This window comes from Fringilla coelebs, assembly GCF_963513975.1.
Source record: "Fringilla coelebs genome assembly, chromosome: 2".
Classification (NCBI taxonomy): domain Eukaryota; kingdom Metazoa; phylum Chordata; class Aves; order Passeriformes; family Fringillidae; genus Fringilla; species Fringilla coelebs.
In genome coordinates, this window is record NC_140029.1 from 83054246 (window position 1) to 83078266 (window position 24021).

The 24021-nt window shown below is 42.4% G+C and overlaps 1 protein-coding gene across 2 annotated transcripts; it reads left to right on the forward strand.

Annotated features, from left to right (window-relative positions):
* Positions 1-470: 470 nt before the first annotated feature.
* Positions 471-21636, forward strand: PCF11 (PCF11 cleavage and polyadenylation factor subunit). 2 transcript variants are annotated; one of them, XM_084226215.1, is made up of 16 exons: positions 471-905; positions 5619-5744; positions 8004-8192; positions 8579-8770; positions 9555-10663; positions 10921-11110; positions 11205-11838; positions 11925-13402; positions 14759-14846; positions 15583-15702; positions 16230-16338; positions 17500-17683; positions 18095-18250; positions 19279-19371; positions 19918-19953; positions 20522-21636. In XM_084226215.1, exons 1-16 carry the CDS (start codon positions 717-719, stop codon positions 20729-20731), a joined length of 5103 nt encoding a protein of 1700 aa, XP_084082341.1. In that variant the 5' UTR covers positions 471-716; the 3' UTR covers positions 20732-21636. The 2 variants fall into 2 exon arrangements, with proteins under 2 accessions (XP_084082341.1, XP_084082342.1); XM_084226216.1 differs by having other exon boundaries at positions 8073-8192.
* Positions 21637-24021: the final 2385 nt, after the last annotated feature.

Below are 24021 nucleotides of genomic sequence, written 5' to 3' on the forward strand. Positions count from 1 at the left end.
GTGCTGAGGTGGAACTTCTTGTGGTTTTATCTGTGGGCACCGCTCCTCGGCCAGGCGCTTCCCGTACGGCAAGGTAACCCAGCGCCCTGGGAGCGGCCGCAGCCGCCGCTCCCCTGTGGGGGCTGAGCCAACGGCGGGCGGGGCGGGGCGGCGGGAGGCGGGGCTGCGCCCGTCACCAATCAGCGCTCGGGGCAGCGCGGGAAGGCGGGAGGAAGCAGCGGGGCGGGACGGGACGGGAGACGTGGCCAATGGCGAGTCGGGACGCGCGTGCGAGAGCGGGACTTGGGCGCAGGAGCCCGTCAGCGTTGAGGAAGGGTGGTGCCAGCCAATCGGGGGCCGCTGTGGTGAAGGGCGAGCCAATGGCGAGCCGCGCAGGCGGAGCGCCAGCCAATCAGGCCGCGTCCGGCGAACAAAAGGGCCTCTCCAAGGCGCTGGATTCTCTCCTGAGCACAATTTCACATGACGCAACGGCTGCGGGAAGCGGTTCGCGAGCCGTGCCCGCCGCCGCCATTTTGTGAGCGCGGAGACTGAGCCGGCGGCGGCCCGAGGAGCGGCGGCACCGGCAGCGTAGCCAGCGGGAGCCTCAGCGCGGAGGATGCGGTAGAGGAGCCCAGCGGCAGCGGCGGGGGGGCGGCATCGGCATCGCTCGGCGGCGGCGGCGGGGGATCGCGGGGAGGGGGCTGTCGGTCGGTGGGTCGGGTCCTGGTCGGAGCAGCATGTCGGCCCCGGAGAGCAGCGCTGGCAGCAGCGAGGCCCGGGAGGACGCGTGCCGCGACTACCAGTCGTCGCTGGAGGACCTGACGTTCAACAGCAAGCCGCACATCAACATGCTGACCATCCTGGCCGAGGAGAACGTGCCCTTCGCCAAGGACATCGTCTCCCTGATCGAGGCGCAAATCGCCAAGGTTTTTATATTCCACCGACTACTACTCCTACCTATACTGCTGGGGGGACCGGCCGGGGCAGCGGGGTAGGGCGGCCTGGGGGCTCGCAGGACAGGCGCGGGGGGAGCCGAGCGGCGGAGGCGGTTCAGGGGGACACAGCAGGGCCGGGGGGCGAGAGGGCCCGAGGGTCGGGAAATGGGGCGAGAGAGAGGGGGAGAGGCTCGGGCGGGTGGGTATGTCTGGGCTGGGGCGGCGGGGGGGCCTAGGAAATAGTGCCGGGCGGGGGTGGGGGGTATTGATAGTGAGGGGGCGAACAGAGAGAGCAGGGTTTGGACGGAGGTGTAGGAGGCCGGGGGTCGCCGTGCGGGAAACAGGCGGAGGGAAGCGTGTCTCAGCTGGGATCAGGGAGCAACGGGGCGAGGCGGCGGGCGGGGGCTCCTCCTTCCATCGCGAAGCTTAAGGGTGCTGCTGCTGCTGCTTCTACTCCCCGTGGCATAGGGAGCAGGGGACTCGCGGGAGGGGAGCAGCCCCCACACCACCCTGTTGGGAGTAGGGAAGGGTTTGAGACTGGCCCCAGGAAGAGCTGAGGGAGGAGGGCAGCGTGGCTCGCGCTGGGAGCCCCGCGTAAATAGCAGGCACAACATGGCGGCCCGGCAGTGACTGGGCAGCTGCACTTCCTCGCCCTTGGAGCGGGGCTTTCCTCCGACGTGCAGCCAGGATTCGGTGTCCGAATCTGGTGACTAAACCCTTGCATTTAGGCGACTTCTACTGCAGTCATTAGAGAGGACCTGAGTGGGGAGATCTCGTGGAGAGTTGGGTTTTTCTTGGGGGGTGGTCTAAAAGGAAAATAAGGTTAAGATTCTAGAACGCAAATTGTCCGCCACTGAAGGGCTAAGTATAGTGACCTTTAAGTATAAGTTAAAGCTATTTCCCAGTGCGATCCCTGTGAGAGATTAATTGAGGGGTGGAGGCTCCCTTATATCGTAAAAGTTTGTGGGCGAAAGGTGACCATCTCTTTCGGTTAGAGAAGTGTGTGTGGTGTTGATGGGGGTTGTTTTGCTCTGCCTCGGTAGAGAAAATTCTGTGGGCTTGGGATAATCTGTTTGGATTTCAGGTGATCTGTGCCCCGAGTAGCACTAGCGTTGTGTGAGTAATTAATTTATTTTGGCTAGAGAAGTTGATTAGTTGAGGATGTGGTAGAAGAAATTCTCCGTGACTGTAGGAACTGCAGCAGCCTGTAGGATCCTAACATGGCGTCTGAAAGGCACATGATATAAAAAGGGAAAGAGGAGGCTCCCTCTGAGCCCAGCCCAGGCAGTTGCTGACATCAGTCAGCCACTGTACATGCATGGGGGTTTGCAGCAGCTTTTTAGCCAGCGTTTTAGAAGAAAAGGGTTCTTCTTTCAATCCCCCACCCCCCGTATTCGTGCCAGCCACCCCTCCCCCGTTGTTTCCCTTGCTCCCTCTGATCTCAGGTGTTAAAAGGCTTTTTTTCTTTGGCTTTAATCGTGGTTTATAATGGTGAGAATTGTACTATATAATGGTGGGGGTGGGAAACATCTTTTAAGATACTTAATCTTATCTTTCTATCAATGCAGGATGTCTTTTTAGTGTGCCACAGACCTCTTCCAGTCTAGTTTTAAATGCTGCCAGTGGCTGAGTTTTGCCATTCCTTGGGGAGGTGACCTCATAATCTAATAGCTCTCACCATTATATCTCCTAAAGGGCAGTGGATGTGTATAAAATGATTTGTGATGAAATAACAATGCTGTCAAAATTTTTTTTTTTTTCATTTCTGGGTGATTTAGAACCTGCCCTGAAGTGTGGGGTTTTTTTAAAGGATGTCTTTAAACCTGTATCAATGGTTAGTTTTGCCTAGTTACTGTTTATGACTGTAGTTTAATCAAGGCAAGTTTTTAGTTGTTTCTGGGAAAGTGATCTCCTTTACTAAGCCACTTTTAAAAAGTGTTGCCTGGAGACAGCTTGTTTAGTGTAAAACTTGAGTGGTCTGCTTTACAATTTAATAAATGGTTCTGAAATGTGTGACTGGTATTATAAAGTTTGTAAATAAAAAGTGTGAAATATGTATTTGTCTTTTTATTTACCATTGTATAGTGCAGAATTTGTTTCCAAGACCCATTTTGTATACGGAGTTGCCTTTTTTTTTTTTAACAAATTTTTTCACAAGTTTGTGACTTGGGGTTGAATTGCCAGATATTATTTTAAACTTGAAATCTTTTAGGAAACTAATAAAAAAGAGCCACACATTTCCAACAATAGCTTTCCTACGTTATTTGAAGGAACAGTGGGAGTTTTGTAAAGAAGTCTTTAATATTATGCTGAGCTCAGAGTTAGTGTTCTTCTGCGTTCTGGTGGTTATGCGGCGCCTCCCTGCCTTTTGGTTAGTGTCGTGCGGGCATCTTTCTTGCTTGGGGGTGCTGCGGAGACCTCCTGGAAACAAAATGCATTCTGGTGTGGGATTCCCTTTTGTGGTTATTGAAATACCTGCTAGATACCTTGACATAATAAACACTTCCAGAAGAGAAGGCTTAAATATTCCAACCGTATTTAAGTCACATTTTTTAAAATGCGACACCTGAATAGCTTATGTTTGAAGCAGGGTACACTGCTGAGCTGCTAATTGCGCTCCGTAGGTGGAAGTCGGCTTCCTTACCTAGATGATGGTGTTTCTGTGTGTGATTGCTGGAGCAGTCTGGTGCATGATGAAAGGGACAGTTAAACTTCTTTCCGTGCTTTTGCTACTAATGCTTCCCCAGCATCTCAAACTTCCAGCTTAGCTGAGTGTAGTGAACTACTTTCCTGCATTGGTGAAATGGAAGAATTCAACTTGGGGAGTAGCTCTTGGCCATAGGTACTTCTGGGACAGCTCTTTGTGTCTCTAACACACTGACTAAAAGTCAGAAGTGGTGCACTGTCATTTTGTTATAAAAGAAGGCACTCAGAACTGGAGTGTTTTTAATGTGCCATTGTGCAGACTGCTTCAAAGAAGAAGCCATATTCTACAGACATTTTAAATAGCTGCAGATCCGCAGTCTTCTATGTCTGAGACTTAAGTGATGCTTTTTTCTAACACTTGCACATTAGGTTGTTTACAGTTCAGTATTATGTCACAGCGTGAAATTGGCTTCTAATGTGCTGCGATTAGTCTTGGCTTACGTGATTAGTCTGCTTACGTAGCCGGCTTTTTGTCTTTTTCTGCACAGAATGCATCGCCTGCCTGTTTCTACCTTTTTCTGATATGTTTGAAGGCATTGGCACCCCCCCTCCCCCCCCCTTACCCTCCCATCCCAACTAACAAGGAGTTCTGCCCTCTTCAATAATAAGTTTCAGGTCGTGGTAGTACACTTCTAAGGGTGAGGAAGCCCGATTGCCCGTGTAAAAATACTGTTGAGTGAGTGCCCTTCTGTGAACCACCTCAAAGGGGAAGGAATTGAATTTAAAATGGTGAAGCAGTAGGACTTCACACAGGTCTGGATAATGGGCCAGCCTTCGAAGCAAGGTGTTGTTAATTAATCTAGTAGCCTATTCTGTTTAAAATGAGCAGTGAGTGAAGTTGTTCTGCTTTTATCCAGAGCATACCCAGATGGTGAATGGAACTTAAAGTATTACAAGTGGATGCTCTTCCCAGGAGTTCATGGTCAACACACTGCTTGTGTTGTCTTTCATGTCCTCTTCAACACAGCTGTGTACTTGCTGATGTTTTTTGGAAGTTTCCTGTGCCTTCTGCTTTGTGAAAAGCCACTGGCAGGCATTAAAATCACTTTTATTGGTCCAGTACTACTTTCTGTAAATTGGAAGTTGCTGTAGTGGTCCAGGGTCACCACACTCCTATCGCACAAACTTGGTATGAGTTTTGAAAAAGGATTTTAAAAAGCCCCAACTAAAACCAAACAAAAAAGCCCCCAGGCCTCCTCTAGGAAAGCTGTGTCCAGAGTTTGAAGACAACCTTCTATGAAAATGGTGGTTGCAGTTCCTGAGCTTGTCTGTGCGTTTACCCAGTCGACCAGATGATTGAGTTTTGACTGGATTTTGAACTCTATTCTGACTGGTTTTGCATGCATTTTGGAAATCAGAACCATCGCCATCTGCAAGTGCCAAGAGAGAGTGGGACTCTCTGCTATATCCAGTTGGATTACACTGAAATAATTGCAACCTTTTCTGCGTGTAATTTATGAAAAACTGTGATAATCAACGTATAATTTACAGCTACAGAAGTTCACTGACTTGGGCTGTTTGCCAGAAGTCTAATTTGTGTTCTGTGAAATCCAGAAAAATCCATCCAGGAGGTTTGAATGATAAACAATTTTTAGAAGTTCCTTGAAGTGCTGATGATGGTTTCCTGCTAAATTGCTTCCTCAAGGGAAAAGTTACACTCGGTACACTAGTGGCAATTCTCTCTCGTGGGCTTCTTTTTTCCTCTTTTTTTTTTTTTTTCCTTTTTCCAAAGCTTTGATACACAAACAAATTAACCTAAGGTGTTCCTTTTTTTTTTTTTTTTCTCTGATATACCCACTGCATTATACTTTGAACTGAGTGTCCATTTTTCAGATTAAGTTTTTGTATAAACAAAAATCCCAAACAAAATCCCTTGGTATTTATAGTGGCAACCAAAAAGAGAGGTCTGTATTTCTGGGATTGGTAATCCCTTTATTTGAAAAGTTTAAAGTATGTTTTTGTTGTACTAAACTTCTCAGTTTCTTCTTATTACTCCAGGCTCCTGCATCAGAGAAGCTACCCGTTATGTACCTAATGGATTCCATTGTCAAGAATGTGGGAAGAGAGTATCTCACAGCATTTACTAAAAACCTAGTTGCAACATTTATTTGTGTATTTGAAAAGGTATATATACTTTCAGAAAAGTACTGTATTCTAAGCAAAATTTGTTCCTGGTAAATAAGTACGTGATTTCAGGTTTGGGTTTTCTTGTCTGGTGAACTATACAAATGGATTGGTTTTTATAAATCTCAGTATCTATACTGTAAAAGATTATTCCTTCTGCTATCAAGCATCTTAGCTGAAAGATGTGAAGTATTACTTAATTTGGTATGTAAACATCAGTAGCTTTCCTGTCCAGGCAAGATTTTACTAACAGGATTTTGACTGTTAATGGCTTAGCTGGATGGACTTTTTATAATGTATAGACCAATTAATTATGAATCTTTGGTTTATTTTAAAGATCATTAATAGTCCTTATGCCAAGAATAGACTGAGAGTTGTTTTTTAGTGGATTTCTCAAAGCCTCACTCTCCTGTAATTAAGATTTGTTTGATTTACGTAATTTACATTGTGCAGAGTGAGTGCTTAAACTCAAGAGGGAGTAGTACTGATGCCTGCTTCTCTCTTGGTGGTCTGTCAGCTGAAAAAAGTGCTGTGACTGAGTAAGAGAAGGACCTTAAAATGTGTGACTGTATTATAAATAAGTTTTAATTTCATTCAACATTAAAAGCTGCTGCCTTATCTTTTAATTCTGGCTCTTAATCTTGAAGCCTAGTGAAGTAATTGTGCATACTCCTCAGTGAAAAAAGCATATCAAAGTCCAGGTTTTGAAAGGCTGGATTTGAATGGGTTTTAAGTTGGATCAGAGAAGAAGGGTTAATTTCTGTGGTTTCCTGTATGTTAGAAGAAAGTGGTGTTCCATAAGAATGAGATGAATGAGCTTTTGCATATTTATCATTACATATCAGTGAGGATCTGAAATCCCAGTGCACTTTATATGTGGTTTTCAGATGTAAAGTGTGTGATGAAGTAGGGAATAGATTGTGATTATGGCTGTAGAAGACTTAAACTCCTGTGTGTGGAGGAGATGGAGACAGATTTACTCAGTTTTTTGGTATTAAATTGTGAATGCTCTTCTACTGAGTTGCGTTTAAAGTTGCAGCTGGATGAAGCTCTGGATAATTCATCTTCAGAGTTTTATATGTTAACTTGCTAGTAAGCTAACTAGAACTATTTATGTGTACTAGTTTGATGTGTAAAGTGGCAGTCATTTCTAATAGCTTAGTTGGTTAAAAGATGTGAGTAGAATTCCAGCACAGGCATTGTTACAGGTTTGGGTTTTATCAGTAAATGGTCACTAAGGTATCTCTAGATACTTGAAGTCAGAACGGTTTGCTTAGTCATTCCTGCACGTGTTTGCAGTGAACTTCAGTGAAGCCTCTTAGGAAAATTCTATAGAGGCATCATTCCCCAATTACTAAGTATTAATTACTTTTATTGAAGCTCCTGCACTTACCCAAAAAGAACCTCCAAATTTTCCAGAATATTCTGTGTCTAGGTGTAACATCTGAAAATGGCAGCAAAAATCATCTACATGGACAATGTGTAATGACTGAATTGGAATTTTGAAATTTGACAGCTGCATGTATTTTGTCCTTTAATGTTTTTTATTTATTGTTTAATTGAGCCATTTAAGCTATGAAATTAACTAAATTTTGCTTTATTGTGAATTTCTAATTTAGCTGCCACGAGAAAATCCAATTGTTTGTAAAGAGATAAAATGGGCCTCTGGTCCTAAAAGTACATTTGATCTGTGACTCATACAGAGATGGGTCTAATTCTGCAGCTGAACTGAAATAGCAATTGACTTCATTTTAGCTAATACTCATTTTATTGCATTTATTGGAAAAAATCCTTCAGTGACTAAACAGCTGAGCAAAACACCTTTTTTTCCATTCAGTTTGCTTTTTCTTGATTTGTTTGTCATTGTTATACTCTGGCACAAACACTTGAATGATGTATTGTTTCAGAGGCGGTTGCCTTTCAATACTTTTGTTACTGTATTTTTTTCCACAGAAGTTGGGCCAGTAAAATGAGAATTTTGCTAATGGAAAAGTTGAAGGAAAATTCTCAGAGCATGGTAATTCACAAGAAAATCTTCAAATGGCCTTGAAACAACAATTGCACATTTGAGCTTCTGTTACTGATCCCATTGATAGAGATGTGTTGTCTGCACTGCTTATAAATTTTGTGTAGCAAGTTCAGTATGTTGAAATGGCAAGATAGAAATAGGAAATGAATGAAATCTTAAGTTCTACAGAAAAGTTTAAGAAATTGTTCTATATTAACTTAACAAGCCATAGAATTGTTTTATTGTTTTAGGTGGATGAAAATACTAGGAAAAGTTTATTTAAATTACGCTCCACATGGGATGATATTTTTCCTTTGAAGAAACTATATGCACTTGATGTCAGAGTCAACTCATTAGATCCTGCCTGGCCAATTAAACCTCTGCCCCCAAATGTGAATACTTCTAGCATCCATGTGAATCCTAAGTTTTTAAATAAATCGGTAAGTTTTTCTGCCTTCTGGAAGAACAGATGGTAATACATGTAGTTTTCATTGTTTGTGTGCTGCTTTCTGACAATTTAGAATATTAAGAATGAATTATCTGACCTTTGTAAACAGGTAAGAGAAATTTATAAATTCAGAATATTTGAAGGGTTTGGGGTTTTTTTATTTACTAATTGAATTCTAGGTTTTGGAACATTGAGGAATTGATATTAAATTCCCTACACCTGTCAAAGCAGGCAAATCATAGTGGGACAAAAAAATTGCAGTTTATAACTGCTGTATGAACTAAGTCCCAGTACTGGATCATGGTAACACTGAAAGGAGATGGATTTAGTTGATTTTATTAGGATTTTAAATGTAACTTTTCTTTATTTTGTTTTTAGCCAGAGGAATCTAATGCACCTACCTCTGCTGTCACTTCTGGTGCCTCTACTCCTCCAGCTGTTCCTGAAATACAAAAGAATTTGACACAGGAGCAACTGATAAGGCAGCAATTGCTTGCAAAGCAAAAACAGTTGTTAGAACTTCAGCAAAAAAAACTAGAGCTGGAGCTGGAACAGACTAAAGCACAGTTGGTGAGTAGGATAGTTGATAAAACTTTTGTAGTTGGGGTCTCTCTTTTGGAGAGTACTTGACTGTACTGGTAAGTACAGTACATTGGTTTCGCTCATGTTAGGCAAGTGTAGCTGTTTTAGGACTACTGCGGCAATGCAAGGTGATCTGGGGTTCCTGAACAGTTTTTGTTATCTTGAAACCTTAAGTTTTACACTGAAATGTTAAAAAAAAATCAAACTGGTATTCTTGTGGTTTGGTTTTAATCTCTCTTCAGAATGATACCTGACTGTGATCTTCCATCCTTCACCTCTTGCAACTGACAGTGAGCTGGGCTATTTCAAATATGTTTGTTTCTAAGGGACAAGGGAGCCTGATTGTTTGTAAGCAAAGTCAGTCCTTTGGTTGGCAGTAGTTGGAGGTCTTGCTGTGTTGGTAGTTGACAATACAAAAGAAAGCATCTTTGAACTGAAGTATGAAAATAGGATACTTGGCAGCTGATTTTTCTAGAGCATGTGGAAAATACAGGAAGTCTAGCACTGTAATTGGAATGTGTGCCAAATTTACATATTTTGCAGTATTTACGTTATATATTGATATTGCACTGTGTTTGAATTTGATTTGTAATGGTACTGCATTATTTTAGTGCTTATAATGACCAATTAGTGGGTCAATTTCTGTTAAATGGCTGAAGCTCTTAACTTTCAAGACATGGCTATTACAGTTTTGGTTTTGAGACAGAATATTAGCATCTCTGGGTAGGAGTTGTGGCATACAAATTAATGCTGGATTTTTTTCCAATTTCAGGCTGTATCTCTTAGTGTTCAGCAGGGATCATCTAGTATAGCTTCAGTTCCAGCACCTTCCAAGCAACATATGTCTCCCACACCTCATATGACAATTAAACCACCTCATCAAACTGCCGTGCAATCTGAAAAAAACAAACCATCCCCAAGTCCTCCACTTCATGATATCAAAATAGTGAACAGGGATCCTCGGCTTAATAGAATGGGTCAACATTCTTCTCATACTAAAGATCAGTCTCACAGGAAAGAATTTTCACCGAGTGTGACCAGTCAGTCTGAGACCAAGGGAAGCAAAACAGCACAAGCTGAAAAACAGAACTCAACGAAGTCAGAAAAATCGAAAGCAAGTGAAAAAACACAGAAGAAAGAGCTTGAACAGTCCAAAGCAAAATCTAAATCGCCATCGCCTTTGAAAAATAAGCTGCCTGATACTAAAGACAGCAAAAACCAGGAATGTGAAAGCGCTAAGGTTTCTGACATCAGTAAGCGGGATCCAAGACTGAAAAGACATCTTCAGGATAAGTCAGAAGGGAAGGAAGAGGAGGTCAAAGAAAAGAGGAGAAGTACGGAGAAGAAGGAAAAAGAGGAGCATAAGGCTTGTGAACATAGACCAGCAGGGAGCAGAAATAAAGTGATTAATGGTGCTGTTCAGAAACAAGACACAACTACAGAGGAGTCAGAAAAACAGGGTGGGAAGCAAGGAAGATCAAGTAGTAGAAAACGGTCGCGATCACGCTCTCCTAAGGCAAGATCACCATCTACGCACTCTCCAAAAAGACGAGAGAGGCGATCACCTAAAAGAAGGCTTCGGAGTTTATCTCCTACTTCATCAACTCCTAAAATTGGAAAGATACGTCAGATAGGCCCTAAGCAGTCTCATGTTGAAGAAGGCACGCAAGCAGCAAGAGATGAAAGAAATTCTAATAAGAGAAATGTTAAACAAGAGGTGCGTGATCCAAGGAGATTGAAAAAAGCCCAAGAAGAAAGACCCCAAGAGACAGCCACCCAGCATTCAGCAAAAGCTTCTCCAGATCCAAAAGAGAATGCAGAAAACTGGCAGGGATCCAAATCAGGCAAGAGGTGGAAATCTGGTTGGGAAGAAAGTAAAAAGTAAGTTACTATCTCTTAAACAACTTGTGTGTGAAGTCAGTGGAAATTCTCCTGTTGGCTTCAGTATAGTTGACTTTGAGAGGCAGTGTTCAGGTTGTTAAAATTGATAGGTCTAATTTGTTTCTACTAGTGAAATACAGAGGTGATGCATACTTAGATTCTAAGGTGGTCAATGTTTTGCCATGATCAGTTCTAGTAGGAACCATTACATCCTGAATAATGAGTAATCTATATTTTACATATATTCTTGTTTTCAGCTCACAGCAGAATGACGAACACCAAGCACTTGTTAAATCCCCTCACCAAAGACACCGGGAAAACTGGCCTGCTGGTAAAGGTATTCTGTCACCCCGAGCACCAAAGCAGCAGCACCGGTTAAGTGTGGATGCCAATTTACAGATTCCCAAAGAATTGACATCTGCAAGTAAAAGAGAATTACTTAAGAAGGTAATACTAATAAATCTGTCTTCATAGAAACGTCCCACGTGTGGGTTTTTTTTCTTGTATTTTTGGAAGTCTAAATTTTAACTTTATATTACAGGCTAATGACCGCTTAACATCTGGTGAAATAACACAAGATGAGTTTCTTATGGTAGCTCATCAGATCCGACAGCTGTTCCAGTATCAGGAAGGAAAGCACAGATGTAATGTCTGGGATAGCCCTACAGAGGAAAAATGTGGTTTGAAAAAGAAACCTCTTCTATCGGATGCAGAATTAACATATTATGAACATAAAGCTAAGCTAAAAAGGACACAAGTTCAGCATTCGTTGTCAAGGCTTGATCTGTTGGATCCTGATGATATTTTGGATTATCATATACCTGATGCATTGCTTTCTGGAATAGAATGTGAGCAGGCAAAAGCCAAGCGGGGGGTACAGTTTGACAGAAAAGAGCCATTTGCAGAAAGATCAAGGAGACACTCTCCTGTAAGTGGCACTACAAGACCGTTTGCTGAAAACCTGTCACCGCTTGAGAGTCGACGAAGACTTGAAGACCAGCGTGCTACTAAAGGAGCAAGAGGTTCTGATCCTTATGACAGCTGGGGAGAATCAGATGAATTTAGAGATGCTCTCAGACAACAGGGGAAAAGTACAGCAGAGTTCCAGAAAACAGATGGAGATGCACTCTGTAGGTTTGATAATCGTGAAGAAAGACAGCTTCTTGGGCAAGCTGGTGTGTGATTTTACTTTATTTTGTATCTGTTAAGTAATTGACAACGTATTAGCAAATGGTTATGTGATTTGTTCTGGTTTTTTTAGGTGTTCGAGAGGAACCAAGGTCACCATTCACTGAACGTTTCAAAAGAGCTAGGTATGAAGATCCAGAGAAAGCACCATTTCCAGAAAGTCCAGGATCAAGATTTGGAGGTATTGAAGCAAAGCAGAGGATAAGTGCACTGATGGAAGACAGACCTCTGTTTGATGGCTCACCTAGACCGACTGCTGCAAGGGTTGGGGTAGATGGACAAGGCAGTCCTTTTGTTGATGGTCCTGCTGCTGGTTCAAGTTCCAGAATTGATGGGCCAGCTGGACAGGCTGCTATGAGATTTGAGGGGCCTTTGGTGGGGACAGGTGCATCTCAGTTTGATGGACCACTGGCAGGAGCAGGGGGAGCTGGAGCCTTAAGATTTGATGGGCCACCAGGGCAGCTGGCGGGGTCCCTGAGATTTGAAGGACCCCCAGGCCAGGTTGGTGGAGGAGGTCCGCTGCGGTTCGAGGGACCTCTTGGGCCTTTGCGGTTTGAGGGACCTGCAGGGCAGCCTGTAGGTGGTGCTAGATTTGAAGGTCCTGGAGTTGGTCTCAGGTTTGAGGGTCCTCATGGTCAGCCTTCAGGTGGTCTCAGGTTTGAGGGACCTCATGGTCAACCTATGGGGCCTCGGGGTCAACCAGGGGGTGGTCTCAGGTTTGAGGGACCCCATGGTCAGCCCTTGGGGCCTCATGGTCAACCAGGAGGTAGCCTCAGGTTTGAGGGGCCACATTTACAGCCATTGGGGCCCCATGGACAACTTGGAGGTGGCCTCAGATTTGAGGGGCCACATGGTCAGCCCATGGGGCCACATGGGCCATCAGGTGGTGGGCTCAGGTTTGAGGGGCCACATGGACCGTCGGGTGGTGGGCTGAGACTGGAAGGACCACGTGGTCAGCCGGGTCTGGGTCCTAGGTTGATTGATGGACCAGTACACCAGGGAGCTGGTGGACTTAGATTTGATGGTCCTCTTGGTCGGGCTGGTCCAAGATTTGATGGCTGTCATGGAGCTGGATTTGATGGTCAGCCTGGACAGCTGTCTCTCCTGCAAAGATTTGATGGAATTCATGGACAGCCTGGTCCAAGGTTGGCACCTGGCCAACAGGCACAAGCAAGATTTGAAACAGCCATACCTCAAAGATTTGATGGACCTCACCAACCAGCGTCTAGGTTCGACTTGCCCCTTGGCCTTCAGGGTGCACGTTTTGAAAATGTAGCTAACCATCCTGCCTCAAGACTAGAAATGTCACCATATGGACAAGGTGGTCCGTTTGTTGAACATCCTGGCCAGGGCTACAATGGACCAGCTCATGGAATGCAGTTCCAGAGACCTGATATATTTGATGGTTCGCCTGGACCAAATTTCAATGGGCCAGCTGGCCCAGGAGCACAGAACTTCCCACTGAGAGCAGCTGGACATTACTTTGAAGAAAAAGGTCTCCAGGGTCCTCAATATGGAAATTTCAGTAATATGCCTATGGGAGGTAATCAGGTAAGAGCTGATTGCATCAAATGCTTTGCTTGCAAAAGTGTTTCTGTTAGAGAATTAGCAGGATTTTTTCCTGTAAAAATGGAATGTTTTTCTAAAGAATTGACAGTCTGACTCACTTTTAAAAAGTCACTAGATAATTTAAGAAGGACATGCATTGCTGTGTTTTAAGAATCTTTTTTTAAGTATGAGACAAAATACTGGATCTTTGCAATCACTTCATAGTTCAGAATATGTCTTTGAAACCATCATTTTCAAAACCAGGTATTTGGAAGCCTTTGGTATTCTAATTAAATTTCAACAAAAGTGAATTCTATATAAAGCATAAAAGATAATGTAAGTGATTACATAATACATGATTAGTTTTTATAAGAGATGTGCAGTTAGACTGGACCAAAATAATAATTGTCTTTTTGCAGCTGTTAGTAGTGGTTACAAGCCAGTTTTAGAGAGATATCCATAACTTGGGGGAATTGAGGAAGATAGGGCCATTGTTGAACTTTCTTGCTCAACGGCATTGTTGTCTTTTAAAATTCTCTTGGCACCATCTTGCTTTGTCAGTTCAGTTGCCTTTGCTGTTGCCTCTTGGAAATGCTCTCTTCAAAAGGAGTAAATGATACTTTACGGTGGTGAAACTGATGTAATTTCTTACAGTAAATTAGAGATTTTAAAAAACATTTTTAATTTTGGGGGTTAAAAAGGGAATGTGAAGAGTTAACCGATTGTACAAAAGCAAGTAATGTGTCCTGCAGACCTCTAATGGGATAAAATCTTAAACAGCATGCAAATCCAGAAAGCAGCCAGCTGGGAAAAAAGCTCCAAACATTTTTACTACAAAGGTGTTATAAAGACGTATTTTTCTACCTATAGCTTACTGTAGCTGATGTGCTGAAAAGTCTTGTTTTCAGGATGTGTATCTGTACTAAATGCTGGTTCAGTTCCTCATAAGAATTAATTGTGGCATTTATTAATAGACATCTACGGGGTCATTGAACTTCTTGAGGAGTTCTGTTTTGGTGAACATGAGCAATTTAAAAGGAAGTACTGTGTTTGGAAAACGTGATTGTTAAGTAGAATGAAAGATGTTGAAGGTGTTGTGCTAGGGTTTTGTTTGTTTGTTTTAATATTAGTTAAAGCAAGGATGTGGTCTGAATTTTCCTAGTGGAAAATTAAAATGGGGGAAAGATCATATAGTTATTTGTGGTCTTTTTCAATACCAAACTGACATGGTTCATTCTTAGAAGGAGTTCAGTATATGATAAATGATTGAGAAACATCTAGAAGTTAATAATAAAATGTGAAAAGTAAGTTTATAGTCACATTATTCTACAAAGAATACATAAATGTTTACTTTCACAGGTTTCTCTCATGTCTGCTCAACCAGGACCTTATGGCCAAGGTCAGCAGTATTTGCCAAATCCTGGAAGTTTTGTCCAGAACCCTGCAGGTGTGCAACAACAGAATTCCTTTTATTTCTTTTGGGTTGTTCATTTGGTGGTAGCCACAAAAATGACATTTTTTTAATGTCCTGATTACTGGGTCTGTGTGGATCAAGGGAAGCCTCCTCAGTGAGGTGGCTGTAGATATGGTGTCTGTAGCACCTTCATCTCTTAAGGAGCTTTTCTCAAACACTGGAGGCTTTTGTTAGTTTTCATTAACCATGTGGTTTGGGTATAAAGTTGTGCTGAAAAAAAACCAAAAAAATGGTTTTGATCTGTTTTGCTGGAAGGCGTCAGTCTGTAGGTCTAGCTTGCTGTTCTAGGGTGTGCAAACATGTCCAGTGTATGAGTGGTTAGTAGTAAAAAACTTCAATAACATCATAAAAGGTTAAACTAGGTGATGAAGTAGATATTTCCCCACACTCAGTCTAAGTATGAATCCAGAATAATACTGCATTTCAAGAGCCACCATCCAGTAGAGATCTGTGTATGGGCAACCAGCTTAGATAGCACTTCAGAATACATTATGAAGGAAGGGAAAATCTTGTTATAAAGATTCCCTGTTTCAAGGGAAGAAATTAGCCAAACACCAGATAAAGCAGAGAGTTGGTAAATAATTTGTAACAAAAAAATGAAAGAAATGGGAGGCAACAGGAAAATTGTGTTGTGAAATATACAGATAAAAGTGAAATTGATTTCTGATGCTAACCTTTTGCCACCTTGAATGTCTATGTTCTTCCCCAGGAGCCCTTTCCCACTCATATCCTGATAACCACCTTGGACAGGTTGATGTGAATGAATTGTTTGCTAAACTGCTGAAAACAGGGATCCTCAAATTGTCTAAAACTGATTCTACTTCAGCACGTATGTAGATTTACTATGTTCTAGCTACCAAGTTTATCCACAGCTCAAGTGTAAATCTGAGTATACAAACTTCTGTGAACTCCTATATAGTTTTTTTAAACTGAACTCTATTTTTGGGAAGGAATTTAGTGTATCTGATTGATTAAATTCTTAGGATCTTGTTTAATTTACATTTCAGCTATCTAGAGCAGTCAGTTTTGTCTTTGGTGCTGTGCTTTTGTAACTTGTTCTTGATTATAGTCAGGGTCTTTTCATCTTCTGAAATATTTCTGTGTCTATGAATACTGAATTTTAATGCCAGACACTGAGGTGAAATATTGTTTTCCTCAATTGAAATTCTGGCTTATTTTCTTTTATGCTTTTTAAAATTTGTGTCAGAATATAACTGATTTAGGTCTTACACACTTGTGTTTGACCATAGTCAGCTTGTATTAATAATGTTTGAAAAAAAAACCTTTTAGGAGCACATAATTTCTTTCTGATGATGTACTGAAATTTTGATAAAATAATATCTTCATGGTTTCTAGAAGCAAACGAAACATCAGCCCAGCCAAATGCTGAAGAAGAAGATGATGATCAGAATGAAGATCAGAATGTTCCAGACCTCACTAACTTCATAGTCGAAGAACTTAGACAGTGCGTATGGTACCATGGACTTACAGTAGGAATAACAACCTGGCAGTAGCTAGATAGTTCATCCGAGACAGTTAAAAACTTTTAAAAGATTATCTGTCACTTTGTGCTTCTGAGGAGGTTAAACCTGCATTGTTTGATGTCAGCCTTGTTGAAGTTGAGAAAGGAGTAAGACAGAAATTTATCATGGGAAAGCCTAGCTTTACACAAAGGTGTGCGTTGTTACTTCAGCACCAAGGTTGTGATAGGCAGTGAAGCCCAGGCCTGGGCTGCATCAAAAGCTGTGTGACGAGGAGGTCAAGGGAGGTGATTCTCACCCTCTGCTCTGGTGGGACCCCTCCTGCAGTCCTGCTCTTGGGCCCCAACACAAGGAGGACATGGACCTGTTGGGAGTGACTCCAGAGGAGGCCATAAAGATGATGAGAGGGCTGGAGCACCTCTGCTGTGAGATAGGCTGAGGGTTGGGGTGGTTCAGTCTGGAGAGGAAATGACTCCAGGGAGGCCTTACTGTAGCCTTCCAGTACCTTAAGGGGACTACAAGAAAAGCTGGAGAGGGGCTTTTCACAAGGCTATGTAGTGGTAGGGCAAGGGCAAATGGCCTCAGGCTGAAGAGCAGATTTGCTGTAGATAGTAGGAAGAAATTCTTTACTTGAGAGGATGATGAGGCACTGGAATAGATTTCCCAGAGGAGCTGTGGATATCCCAGTCCTGGAAGTGTTTAGGTCAGATTGGATGGGGCCCTGAGCAACCTGGTGGAAGGTGTCCCTGCCCGTGGCAGGGGGGTTGGAACTAGATGGTCTTCTAAGATCCATTCCAACCCAAACCATTTTATGATTTTAATTATACCATTTGGTGGTAGATTGTAAAGCTGGGCCAAATGAAGGCATTGCTATTTGTGCATTATTAGGTGAGAAAAGCTAATAGGAATGAGATACAACACTGGCTAGCATGTTTCTCATGAATCATTAATAAGAGCCCATTGTTTTTTGAATGTTTAAGTTGATTGTGCTATGAAAATCAGGGTGAAATGTCGTATTGTGTACTTTTAACTTGGAGCAGATCCATGCTTTTTCCCTATTACTGTAGGCAAGTGAAGCAATTTACTGAGAAACTTCTTACTGTCTCTTTTTAAAGAAGTGCTAAGATTTTTCTCTCTTTTTGTAGGCGTTATGATAGTGTTATAAATCGACTGTACACTGGAATTCAGTGTTACTCCTGTGGAATGAGATTCACTACTTCACAGACAGATGTTTATGCAGATCATTTAGATTGGCATTATCGCCAGAACCGGACGGAAAAAGATGTTAGCAGAAAAATTACACACAGGAGATGGTACTACAGTTTAACAGTAAGTAATGCAGTATTTGTGTGGATAAATTACAGGCTGGATTCTGTGTTTTACTCCTGCATGTGCTGTAGAATTGCAGCTGAAATTTGCATCATCACAGGAGTTGGTTGTGATAAACAGTGATGTCTTAGATACTTCAAGTAGTCCGCAAATGCCTGTCAGAGTACAAAAGGCAATTGTGTGATGAACAATAAACAGTTTAAAGCTGCTTACTGCACTGTTTTCATTCCACTATGAATGGAATTTGAAGGATAGTGATTTTTTTGGTAAAAGAGTTTTTGAAGTGTTGCATTGTGAGAAAGAGTACACTGTGCTAATGCTGCATGTGGAAAATATTTCGGTTTTAACAAAGTAGCATTTATTAAATATGATACTTTGGGATGTCTGAATGAGAATGAACACTTTCCTTAGGACTGGATTGAATTTGAAGAAATAGCAGATCTGGAGGAGCGTGCTAAAAGCCAGTTCTTTGAAAAAGCTCATGAAGAGGTTGTGTTGAAGACACAGGAAGCTGCCAAAGAGAAGGAGTTTCAGAGTGTCCCAGCTGGACCAGCTGGAGCAGTGGAGGTAAGTTTCAGCTTGCCAGATAGCAAGAATCTAGTCTTTCAAAGGCTTGTACTGTACTCTTGTTAGTAAATGTAGACTTTGTAGTTGAGCCTTTGTGTAGCCTCTGCATAGGTTGTGGTTTTGTGTATGTAATGGTTGCTTCCCAGGGGCAGGAGTAGTAGAAACCTGTAGTTAAAAAAAAAAAATCTACAGCCATTGGCATTGTGTGGTTTTAGCAAAATTGGAATTGGCAAAGTCTGTTAATTTGCTAAATGTTTATGTAGAGAAAATAGCGTAAGCGATTTGTCCTTTGATGGTTGTTTGTCATTCAGATAACGACAGGATTTACCGGGGTTTTGGTACTTTCAAACACAAAAATTTCTTTTTTGGTAGCAGAAAGGCGTTAGAAGAAAGAAATACCACAATTTGAAAGTAACCAGTAGAGCTGTATTTTGGTAGATGAATTCGTGTCATAATCAAATACAAATGTTAGAATTACAATTTAGTTTTATGGGCTAAGTCTCTAAGAAACTAGCTATGAAACCAGAAAGGCCTTTTTTTAATTTTAAAAAGCACCTTGTGTGCTTTATTCTCTGGGTTGATAATTTTTCACAAAAGTACTAAAAAACTTCTGCCTTGTTTGACTTGAAATGTCAGGTTAAGGGGGAAGAATTAAGATACTGCCAGAAATAAAACTAGTTAAATCACTGTAATGGATTGTCTTACATGACAGTAAGACAGCATTACACTGTTACAAAATGCTTTGCAGACTACCTAGCTAAAGGGGTAAAGCTTACCTTTCTCAAGTGACAGAGTATTCAGGACCGGGGGGGGTGATCCTTTCTCTGTCTGCAAACCATACTCAATTTTTAATTAAGGTTAACTAATTATTAAAGTGATTTTTAAAAGTGTGGAGGAAAGATCATGTTCTAGGCTTAATATACTTAATTTAAAAGAACCTTATTTGACTCCTGCTAGGTTCTTGAATTTCATGTGTTCAGCAAATTGCAATAATATGATTTATCTCTGTTATTCCAATAACTTTTCAGAGCTGTGAAATTTGCCAAGAACAATTTGAACAGTATTGGGATGAGGAAGAGGAAGAGTGGCACTTGAAGAATGCTATCAGGGTAGATGAAAAGGTAATCTGATCTTATTTACAGTTGATGCTAATTTATAGTAAAACCCTGGAAGAATTACAGGAAAAAAAAAAAACCAGGAGGAGGTGGCAAGTGCTCTTTTTCTCTTGAAGGATTCGTATTGCAGTTTTTCTGGCTTCCAAATACATAAATATCTCTGCCTTTGGAAGTGTCTGAAATCTTGGTGTCATTGGTATGGGCTCACCAGCTCTCCCTTACAATGCAGTGCTCAAAGAAAAATAGATGTCTCTGTGTATGGGTGGAGGTATGGGCTCAGTTTTTCCTGCATGCAGCTGTGCACAGATAATTCCCAGCACTCACCAGGCTTCTGTAATTCCCAGCACTTAGCAGCCTTCTGTATAACATTTCCTAAATAAATATCACAAGATCTTGTTGCAGGTATAGTTGACACTGTACTTAGCCTGCTCAGACCAAAGTTTCTCTAGATTAATTATGTGATAATGTGTAATAGACACTATTCAGTTCATTATCAGTGATCCTGCTGTAATTTATTTTTACATATTTAAATGTATAACATTTTTTTTTCAGATTTACCATCCATCTTGTTATGAAGATTACCAGAATGTAAGTGAATCCTTCATATTCTTAGAAGCATTTTGCTTTCAGTTTGTTTGCTTCATCTCTTCGCTTTGCAGGGAGCAGATGTGTTCAGAATGTGCTGCTCATTTCTCTCGCCTAAGACTTGCAGGCCTTGGGCATGGCAAGTTTATAATGCAGAATTAACTGAGATGCCTTTCTGGTTGTGAGTACCATGACAGCTTGTGTGTCATAAAGCGAAGACATGGTTTGATGGATTTATTGTAGAGTAATGTGTAATCTTAGGAATTTGTAACAATGGAGTAGGTGAGTATTGGTGTGTGTGACATTGTTAATGCTTTGGGAGTTACAACAGTTCATGGTAATGCGTTAAGCGTTTCATCACTGCTTGGTGATACTTTTCAAAGGAATTGGAAAAAAAAGTAATGCTATTAAAAAAATGAATTTGTTTTCCTAAAAGCTTGACAAAGTAGGAGTTTGTATTTTGAGTGCTTGACCATCAACATATTTGCATTTTGAAAAAAAGGCAAAAAGAATAAGAGGCTAAAAATGGTTATTTTAGTGTGCTAATGCTACATTGACTTTCACTTTGTAGACATCATCATTTGATTGCACACCGTCTCCCAGCAAGACTCCTTCAGAAAATCCACTAAATATAATGTTGGACATTGTTAAACAAGAAACAGAAGAGTCCTGTGACTCACCTAAAATCAAAGAAGAACCTGAAGACACCCCTCCTGCCTGTGCAGAAGAGAGCACACCTGCATCTACAGAAATCAAAACAGAACCTGAGGAGTCTGTTTAAATAAACTGCGGTATGATTTCTTTTTTTTTTTTGTTTTTTTACAGAGGAGCTGCTGTGTTAATTCTGGAAGGCAAATACTTTTTATATGAATAAAATGTCCAATTGAGGCAGGGCCTCAACTATTGTTTGGTTAATAAATACATTTTTGTATTTGAAATTTCTTATTGCCTGCACAGTTTCAGGTGTCATTGTGTGAAAGTTCTGTAGATGCTTGAAAATTTAATGGTATATGTAAAAATGTAAAATTTTCACTTGTTGAAATGTAAATTATAAATAAAAGATATTTTTGCTATGTATGGAGTGTAATGTTTATGCACACCATCAAATAAATACAGTGTTTCTGTACTTTTTTCAGTTAAAAATTAATTAAAACAAATTTTTGCTTAATAAGATTCAGAAAAATGAAAACAAGTCTCTTCCTTCAGTTATCCCATAGGTGGGTTATCAAGGGAAGGAGCTTCTCTTCTCAGACAGGCCTAGATGACTTGTCTTTTTAAAGTTATTTGAACAAGCTTACATATCCAGATGTTTAAACAAACAATTACAACAATAAAATAATAAAAAAATCCACAGAAAAACTCACAAAAAGACAGCTCTGGGTAGAAGGGGAAAATTTAACAAACCAACCGGAGTGCTTGATTGTGGTGAACACAAGTGCCAACAAAAAAAATTAACAAACCAGGATGCCTGGTAGTTAAGGTGTTTTTAATGATTTTTTTTTTCCATTAGTCAAACATGAATTTAATAAAGCTGAATTTTCTTTACGTTACAGGGGAGAATGAATGTAAGAATGCTCATTTGAAACATAGTTAACATTTTCTTTTTTGTTGCTTATGACTGGACTTAGATGGTAAACCAGATATCCTGAGATGTTAATATTTCTTAAATGTTATAAATAAAACTAAGCATATATTTGAGTGTGAGTCTCTTCCTTTCAGTGATGGCTCTGTGTGGCTGATACGTTTCTGGGAATTGAAATAAAGTTGTGTGTTTCAGTATGCATTTGATGTTTTATTCACTCTGCTAGTTGCAGTGTGTATTTTTAACTTGCTGAGAGCAAGACAGAAGCACTAAAACTCAGAAAGCAATGTCACAGTCCTAGCAGGTTATACTTGGGATTGAGAATTCCCCCTTAGTGTGCCAGTGGAAATAATCAGCAGTGCAGGAGATGTTGGCTGCAAAAACTTCTTTCCATGTTAACACCCTGGCTTCATGAAGTTTTTAAGGTGCGAGTAATACTTTGATTCTTCTATTAAGGTTGGAGCTGTAGTTCTAGATAGTTGTTCTAGATGTAGTTCTAGTGAGCTTGCCCTGTTGTAGGTACGAGACTTTAGAATGCTGTTTAGTTAGAGACAGTCCAGAAGAACAAAAATACAATGGATCAGGGTGGTGTCAGTCCATGCAGTGGTGTGTGTGGCAGCTGGCTGTGTTGTAGGGGTACTCCTGTGTTAGTCATTGCAACCTCTTCCTGAAGGAGGGATGTAGCCTGGTCCCCTGGCCCAAATAAGATGCTTTGTGTCCTGGAATACCTTGAACTTCTAAATCACACCAACTGAAGTTCAGAGGAGACTGAGCAGAGATGTGATGTCTTTAAATATGTAGAAGGCTGTTCAGAAAAGGGAACAAATTACTCTGTCTACTGGAGATAGAACAAAAATGAGACCTATAAGTTGCAGAAATAGGCTTCATGACAGCTCTTTAATGACAAGGATAATTAAACCCTAAATGGTTCATTAAGCTCGCTTGGTCCATGTAATTATCACTGCACACCTGTAAATCTGGCTGGGAAGGGTTCATTCTGCCTGGAAGCAGGATTCTGGAAGTACAGCGTCCTTTTTTTTCCACCCCATCAAAGGAACCCGGCTTACCCCCATGGTACCAGCTGGTTTTGACTAAGGGAATTGAGGAGCAGGATCGCGTCACTGCAGGAAAGAAATGAGGGTTAAAGGTTCCCACAACGTGACCGCAGTCCGATCACCCGGAGCTGGTTTAGTAGCTCTTGCTCAGAGCATCCCTGGGGGGTTCCGAGGTGAGAATTGGCACTTGTCACAATTCTCGTGGGGATCACCGTGCCGGCTGCAGCCCAGGGCTGCCTGAAGGCGCAGAACGCCCCGAGCAGCTGCAGCGCCCCCCGTGCGGCGGGGCCGGGCCGCGCCTCTCCCGCCCCGCCCGCCATTTTCCTCCGCGGGAGGGCGAGCCGGGGGCCCATGGCAACGCCGGGGCGGGGAGCAGCAGCAGCAGCAGCTGGAGGGAGCCGCTCCAGGCGACAGCGGCGAGCTGCTGGCCCCCTGTGCTGCTGCGAGGGGCGGCTGTGCCCCGCTCCGGCCGGTGAGACCGCCCCGCTCGCCCCTCCTCCGCCTGCTCCTTCCCCCGTCCCCTCGCCGCGGGCGGCCTTGTGGCGCGGGGCGGGAGGGGCTGTCCCGAACCCCCGGGTCTGCGGCACGGGGCTCCCCGGGATGCACACGCAGCACTGAGGAGGCTCCACACCCGCCAAAAGCGCGGGGAAAGGCGGTGTTTGGCGCCGGCCGGCCGGGCCCTCCCCCTGCCCCGGGCCTGGCAGCTCCGCCTCCGCCCCGGCGGGACGCGCTGGGCCGGGCCGGGACGGGCCGGTGGCTCCCGCCGCCCTGGGGCTGCTGCCAAAGCCGAGCTCCGAGGGATTGGGTTTGTTACGGAAACATCGCAACACATAAATTGTGCCTTTCCGTATTCCCAGCTGTATCCTTCTTCGCTTAATCTCTTTGACTGGATTTTGGGCAGGTAGCGATCCATGTTTACTGGATCTTTCTGCAAAGTTTTCTCCCATAACATTGAACGAATGTTTGATAACAGTTTTAGGTAAAAAAAAAATTGCGCTAGAATTATGGAGCCTGCCCTTTGCTTTGAACATCAGTGTGCCTTCTTACAGGATTGATGTTAATAGCTTTTTTCTGAGCTTCAGTCCCAGGCCGCTGCCTTTGTCGTGTGCCCAGAAGCCAGCGCAGCCACCCACCCATGGCACTCGTCTCCATGCAGTAGTAGGTATCCACAGGGAGAGGGGAGACAAAATTCTTTCTGCTGGTGGGCCTTGTTGTTTGCTTTTCCTCTGGGTTAAGGGTTGGGGGGGGAAAAAGTGTCCTTGAACTTGCTGTACTGAAACATTGTGTTAAACACATTAAAACTTTGCCGAGCAGTGTAATCAGCCAGGCCTGCCTGTGATGTTGTGTAATTCGGCTGAAGTCTGTAACCCTCACTTGGTATAATGAGCAGTTTCTTCCTTGGGGGAAGATTATGTGGTGGTGAAACTGTTCTTC